Source organism: Triticum aestivum, chromosome 2B, assembly GCF_018294505.1.
Source record: "Triticum aestivum cultivar Chinese Spring chromosome 2B, IWGSC CS RefSeq v2.1, whole genome shotgun sequence".
Taxonomy (NCBI): Eukaryota; Viridiplantae; Streptophyta; class Magnoliopsida; order Poales; family Poaceae; genus Triticum; species Triticum aestivum.
In genome coordinates, this window is record NC_057798.1 from 98641944 (window position 1) to 98649184 (window position 7241).

At 41.7% G+C, this 7241-nt stretch overlaps 1 protein-coding gene across 2 annotated transcripts; it reads left to right on the forward strand.

Moving 5' to 3' along the window:
• On the forward strand, positions 1 to 5983 carry LOC123043690 (thiamine pyrophosphokinase 2). 2 transcript variants are annotated; one of them, XM_044466217.1, is made up of 7 exons: positions 1 to 217; positions 853 to 1032; positions 1121 to 1205; positions 2599 to 2671; positions 3893 to 3994; positions 4111 to 4360; positions 5627 to 5983. In XM_044466217.1, exons 1-7 carry the CDS (start codon positions 28 to 30, stop codon positions 5746 to 5748), a joined length of 1002 nt encoding a protein of 333 aa, XP_044322152.1. In that variant the 5' UTR covers positions 1 to 27; the 3' UTR covers positions 5749 to 5983. The 2 variants fall into 2 exon arrangements, with proteins under 2 accessions (XP_044322152.1, XP_044322153.1); XM_044466218.1 differs by having other exon boundaries at positions 140 to 217; positions 1116 to 1205.
• The last annotated feature ends 1258 nt before the right edge of the window (positions 5984 to 7241 follow it).

The following is a 7241-nucleotide window of genomic DNA, read 5'->3' on the forward strand; positions in this document are numbered from 1 at the left end:
CCGCACATCCAGGCAGCGGCTACTATAATGCGGCTGGTGACGCCGACACTACATGCGTTGGCGCATTCCTTTTTTAGCTGGAAAAACGGCTTTGGCATATTCCTTGCAATACGAAAATCAGTGGCATTTCCTATTTTAAGGCCTCTGTTCTTTCCCTTGCGGCGAGGCCGGCGAATTGGCATCCTTCAATCCCTCCTCGACGCGCGCGTAATCCGAGGTGAGTTCTTCGTGCGGTACTGCGTTCGCCTCGCCATTTGGTCGGCCCGAAGTAAATCTTGTAGTAGTTGCTGGGTTGGCCGACGGGAATGTTGATAGATGTTAGGCAGATCAATCTGGCCCAGGAGTTGGGTCGATTTCTGGGTCAAGAACGAACGAGGGGGTCATCCGAAATCCCGCCTGTGCAGATCCGTTCAGTTTCCAGTATTTTTTTCTCTGAAATCCGCCGGAATTTGTTACCAGGGACTGAATTTCGGATGAATCTCTTGTTGCCGGAAGTTCTTTTCCAAGTATTTTTGGGTGGGCTGCGAGCTGATGGTCGATCCCAGCAGATAAGATTTAGGCAGGAATGGGAATGCAACAGAACATTTTTTATTGAAAGGTCCCCAGGTATTTTTGGGGAAGGGGTGGGAGTGGGAGGAGGATAAATGTAAGAATTTTTTATTAATTTTTCTGATAAAAGAAAGATGAGAAATGAGCTATTAATTCGTAAATGTTATCGGCAGAACACTTCGACAAACTTCTGGTTTGCTAGATGGTTGACAGAACAACTAATGGTTCTGAAGATATGAACACCCTTTTGATCCCATCACTGATTTTAGCTGCTGAACTGGTTCGTTTGGACTGTCTTCACAGATCACCTTCAAGAGGACAAGATGCTGTGGCGCACGATTCGCAGTATGGAGGTGATGGCGCATTCTTCTAGTTTCCTTCTTCCGAAACTGCATCAGCCTGCCAAGACTCCAGCAAACAATTATACTCTGGTTGTTCTTAACCAGCAGCTTCCACGGTTCATGCCTCGCCTCTGGGCTCAAGGTAACTAGCTCTCGCTTATTTCTTCTTTGTATATTTTGCTCATGGTATGCGTCTTTAAAATTCTTTCTTCGAATTCAATTTAGAGCAGCAAAGATGAGAATATGTGCTGATGGTGGAGCCAATCGTATTTTCGACGAGATGTCTCAGATGACTAATGACCTGGACAAGAATAGGTTAACTACTTTCTTTCCTCCTTTTGTATTAAAGTCATAACTACTGTGAAACATTTTCATGCAATTCCACCCATGGTTTGAATTAGTTGGTTATAGATGTGAATCACAAATGCTAAGGAGTTGAATGACTGCCAACACCTACAGTAGCTGCATTTCTATATATTTTATTTTTTTATTTCTCACTTGAAACGAGAGGTAAATGGTACTTTCAAGCTGGAGGTAGAGTTTGCCCAAATGGCTCTGTAGCAGCCGGTTGTAGTTCTTTGGGTTTGGATTGCGAACGAGGCACTATTTTCTCTCTGTTCTGTGTACTTCGAGTGTTACTAAAGTCGCCATAACATCAGCTACGTGGATTCCATTTATGCTATGCAACTTCATATTTAGAACAAAGGGATACCCCTTTATGTGCTTTTTATTATCTGAAATTTTGAATAGCATAGTCTAGTATGCTGCTGTTTCATTGGCTAACTGACAGTACTGGTGGTTTATTGCTCAACAATAAATAGGATGGGCTTCTTCATTTAGTACACTGCAAACTTGAGCAAAAAAATTGCTTTTGAATTAGAAGAAGGCGCAGAAGCGGCACAAAATGTACAACTCGTCAAAGCAGAAAACAAAATAAAGCAAAACAAAGAGCTAAGAACACGGCAAAAGGAAAGAACTCAAAACACAGCAACAGTGCAAAGCTGCACAGGCCAGCTGCTGTTTAAGCGCCTAAGTGGAGGTAGAAGGGTGGGGCCTGCGCAGTGGTAGAGTCCCTCCACTTGTGGCCTGAAGGTCCTGGGCTGTAGCCAGCCTCCTTGCAGAATTGTTATTCAAGGGTAAGGCTGTCTAGAAATTCCCTTCCCCAGACCCCACCTTGTGTGGGAGCTTTCAGCACTTGTTACACCCTTTACAGTTATTTAGATAGGAAAGAGATAGGATTTGAGATGCAGAACGAATCTGTATTCTTTGGACTATAACTTACGCGTCAAGTCAGTCCTCTTAAGGGAATGCTTATGTAACCTATGGTCTACTACCCAATCCTCTACCCTGTGGCGTCCGGCCATTCTCATGGTGGTAGTTACCTAGTTTGTTCCATCCATATGTTAACATCTCTATTTGTTTTGCTGTGCCTGACCAGACATACAATATCCTAAATGACTGTCAGTTCCAAAGAGGCAAAGACCACTAAAACTTATTTATGGTTGTGAGAATGGTTCTATTTTGAAGTCTAGGAGACATCATAGTTTTTTACTTCTCAATGGCATTTTGCATTTCTGACCAGAATCACTTTTGTTGTACCGACCTGCTTATATGTGTTTATGCCCTGTTCTGCCCTTATGATCAGACCAACAGGGTTTCTGAAGAATCTTTTCTTGCATACATCTCTCAATTAATTGCTGTTATCCAGGTATATTCCAGAAATCATTGAAGGGGATATGGATTCTATAAGGCCAGATGTAAAAAGATTTTACTCTAGTCAGGTTCTTTGCTTGCTCCCTCTTCCCTAGTTCACATTATCTGGACATTTTGATATTGTTCAGATTAACTGCTGAAGTGTTGTTTGAAAATATCCTGATGCTGACGTGCTGCTAATATAATGCATAGTAGACATCCATCCCATGCATAACTTATGTATGAGATGTATGGTTGTTTTGCAGAAGTTAGTAAAGTTCATGGATGGTTCAAATATGAAAAGCCCTGCAGCAAAACGCCAAAGTGATGGGAAAAAAATTACATGCATCTTTCCACTAGACAGTTTTACAACAGAGTCCAATCGCACTATTTGATGAGTTTAGGTTCAGGTTTCTAATGTTAACAATGCAGTCACTAGTTAGTTAATGTCCTGAAGAAAGAAATTCTACCAGTTAAAACTGAAAGCAGTAGTTGGAAGACTGAAACAGCAAAAGGGGGTTTATCCTAACAATAATACTACAGGATACAGATTTTGGAACGAAGGTAGTACTTTGTTGCCATAGTATTCTATTTTCCTTTAGATAACATCGATCAATTTCACATCCAGCAGTTAGCTGTGTTTTAGCATGCAGGATTGCATGTGTTAGAAAAAGTTGACTTTATTGGTATAAGCTTGGTCGGTTTTATTCCTGTATCCAAGAGTAAGAAGTTCTCCTGCAGTTCTATTTGGCATACCGGATGATTCTGGTTAGCAATGGTGCCGTCTTTGTGATCTTGAACAAAATCGTAACTATTTGGTAGTTGTGTCTAAAACTTGCTACTCCCTCCATTCCCTTATACAAGGCCACTATGAAAAATACATTTTGCATCTATACAAGGCCACTAACAGTAATCAAGGCAATATTTAATGATGTTTTCTCGTAGTAGCAACTTGTTTAAACTTGCATTCATGTAGTCATAATGATATTTTGCTACTTCCTTCTCATTTCTCCCTTGCATGCATGCGGGCATATTAGTAATCCCGGTTAACGAGAAGAAAAGTTGACTTGCAAAGCAATCATTAAATTTTGCCTTGGTACCTGTATTTTGAGTTTGTGGCTTTGTATAAGGGAATGGAGGGAGTATAAAGGATAACACTATTTTAAATCTGATTTTTGAGATCAAGTGGAGTGCACGTTTTTGTTGATCTGAATGTAACACAATGAATTTTGCACTGATGCACTAGTCGTATTACAAATGTGATCAGGATGTCATTGGCTCATCGTTTTGTTAAACTGTTCTCTACGCAGGGATCCAAAATTTCTGATAAATCACATAACCAAGAGACAACAGATTTGCACAAGTGTATTTCCAGTATCCGCCATCGCACACCTGATCAGGAAAAGGCTAATGTAAGTAGTGGCTGTACTGTCTAATTTGCTACTTGGTTTTATTGCTATCTTCTACCGGCTAATATGATCTATCAATATCAAAACACAAAGTTAAGTCTTTTTTTGGTTCTATGTAGCTTTGTATTCTTGTTACTGGAGCACTTGGTGGAAGGTTTGATCATGAGGCTGCAAATATCAATGTTCTCTATGTGTTCTCGGACATGCGAATTGTCCTTCTGTCAGATGATTGCTTGATCCAACTTCTTCCCAAAACGCATCACCATGAGATATATATTGAGTCGTCTGTAGAAGGACCGCATTGTGGAATTTTTCCTATTGGAGCACCATCTACAAGCACTACAACCACTGGCCTCAAGTGGAACCTGAGTAAATTTCTTCTGCTTGTTTTACCAGTTGTCTTGCGGTTTGAGAGTTTGACTATATGCACTAAAAAATTGTCCAGCGAAATTTCTAATTGGGCTCATTTGTGTGGCTTGAGGTATTGGTTGGGCCTAGCACCTAGTGGTTCTTCATGCGTTTCCTTGGTTTGATAAATAGGATGAGTTTGTCCATTGGCTTCGATCCATAGGGCCTGCTGAACATGGGCCGGGCTCAGTTGTATCTCATACGTAATGTAGTTTGTCTGGCTGGATGACCCATGCCATTCAGGCTGCACTACTGTGTCTCTGCCCATTAACAGCAAAAGTGTAATCAGGTCGAGCCTTGCAGCCAGTGTCTGCCAGGTTCGACATGCTGTAGCTGTGTGTACTAATGGGGAGCTACCAATATTCAAGTCTACTAGTGTACCAACTTTGTGCACAATATCATCCTAGGGAATGCTGAGTGTGGGATAAAGTCTCTCCAAACAGAGGTTCTATCACTGTCGACCACATCTTCCACCTAGTATATCCCTAGTATACATTTGATGCTATATGCATGTGAGTTTCAAACTACTACCTCCGTTCACAAATATAAGATGTTCTAACCTTTTTTGTCAAGATGTATATAGACACATTTTAGTGTGTTTGTTCACTCATTTCAGTCCGTATGTAGTCCATATTGAAATAATCAAAACATCTTATATTTGTGAATGGAGGGAGTATGTGTTACCACTATGGTTTTCTTTTGGTCTTGCCTTTCAACCTTTCTAGCACTAATTTGCACAAGTGATGTGCAGTAGGTGAATGTGGTCCGTGTTTTTGTATGCGGGCTAAATGAGACCCTTCTTTGATGCTTAAGATTACCCTATTTTCCAATGAAATCATTGAAGCAACTGCCAGTAAAATTAATGGCTGGACCGAAAACATATAAACCCTGTCAAATTAAAGAAGTGGACAGGTGGATCCTTTTGATCAAAAATGAATATAGCGTGATTGCAAGTTAAACCCTTTTTTTGCCATCATTAACATATATACTCCCTCTGTTCCTAATATAAGCCTTTTTAGAGATTCCAATATGGGCTACATACGGAGCAAAATGAGTGAAATCACATTCTAAAATATGTCTATATACATCTGTATGTAGTTCGTATTGAAACCTCTAAAAGGGCTTATATTTAGAAGAAAGCAATGTGGTTTTCCATTCCATTTCAAATGCGATGGCCTTGCTACTCCTAGCATGGGCTAATTTTGTGCAAACCTTTTGTGCTTCCAGGTGATGCAGAGATGAGATTTGGGAGCATGATAAGCACATCCAACATCGTGGATTCAGATAAAGTAACTGTGCAGTCAGATGCGGATCTTCTGTGGACAATTTCTCTTCGAAATCTGACCTGAAGAGCATCCACTTGATTGGAATCGTCTGCCGTGTTTCCTTTTTTGTAAAATCTTTGTTGATCTTGTATGCTATCAGCTCAGCTCTTGTACAGTGCAGCTGTGTTTGTGCTCATAAGTTGTTTTGTATCTGATAAATATAAATGATATCTGGTGGCTCGTGGTTGAAACCTCTGTTATCAGATAGATGGAGACCCGCCAGATTCTCATAATGGTGTCCAATAGTACGTTTTTTGTGCGTCCAGGAGTGATGACGATCGACCATGTCTTTATATACCTACTTAAACTGTTGAAATTGAGTCAAAGGTCGGCCCTGCATCTGTAGAAAAAATTGTAATTCTTAATTTCTTTTTCGTTTTATGGTGACTAGATGACCCGTCGTGCCAAATGGTAAGGTCATGGTTTGAGCTGAAATTTACTTGGGTGGGATTTCAACTTTTCGTAATGCTGACATTCTAAGATAATTTGAATTTATTATTGGCGTAGGAATGGGCAGTGGAAAAGCATGGAGCACAGAGAGGATGAAGGAGATGATAGAAGGGAGGATTGGTTATTTACCCTTGCTAGCATTGAATCATTATACCTCAAGTTGAGTATCATTTGGTATTTAAGAGAGATTCATGGTGGAACGACATTCGTGAAAACAGTGTTAAAAAAAACAGCACTCCAAAATGCTTTTGAAATTAACTTTTTTGGAGCATCATTTTTTTGCCACATCTTCCATGAATGTCGTTTCATAATGATAATTTACAAGCAATCAAAACATAGGTCAATATTTGCTAAAAAAATCAGATGTTTTGATTTTTTTTTCAAAATTTCTAAATTCAATTATTTATTTGAGCTCGAGCTTAGCTAATCCGCTTACTTTCTTAGGCACATTTCGGCACATGGTAGCCTACCTAACTGTGACTTGTGACCCGAAAGACTCCTGTGTCTGGGAGGTTCTTCCTCCGGAACGAATCCACTCTCCATCTTGCAACGTTGTTGCAGAGGTGGTCTGCCCAGAACTGCTTCCCGTGGTCGACGTGCATCTCCTCGAGAGCCATGGCTTTCTCCATGAGGAACTTGGCGAGCTGGACCTCCAAGCAGTTGAGCTCCTCTGGCGAGTTGAACTTAAGCGTCACCTTTCGCAAGCAGCTGAGCGCGCAGCCGCTCAAGGCGGGGAGCTCTGAGATGTGGGTGGTATCTCCGACGCTGTCGCCACCTTGCACGGAGACCAAGCCATGGAGGCGGCGAGTTTGTTGAATCGATCCACGGTCGAGGCGAAGGACGCTCCAGCTGGATCTTTCTCCCACGCCTTGTAGCGCGTGTCCCAGTTCATGTTCAGCCTAAGCCAAAGCTCGGACATCACCGGGCATGAGCCGAGCAGCCTCGCCATTGCCAATGCAGCCGTGTCGTTGTGCTTGTACTGGTAGCCTCCGTCTACTTCGAGGAGCTCCAGGTTTGGGAACGTGGGAAGGAGGATGGGGCCACCTTCTTCCTCCTCGCCGGCGACG

Excerpts from the sequence above, each read along its gene's own strand:
- LOC123043690 (XM_044466217.1), top strand. The coding sequence starts at position 28 with ATGCGGCTGGTGACGCCGACACTACATGCGTTGGCGCATTCCTTTTTT. Across the intron at positions 218-852 it reads CGACGCGCGCGTAATCCGAG|ATCACCTTCAAGAGGACAAG; the intron begins GTGAGTTCTTCG and ends CTGTCTTCACAG. Across the intron at positions 2,672-3,892 it reads AAAGATTTTACTCTAGTCAG|GGATCCAAAATTTCTGATAA; the intron begins GTTCTTTGCTTG and ends TTCTCTACGCAG.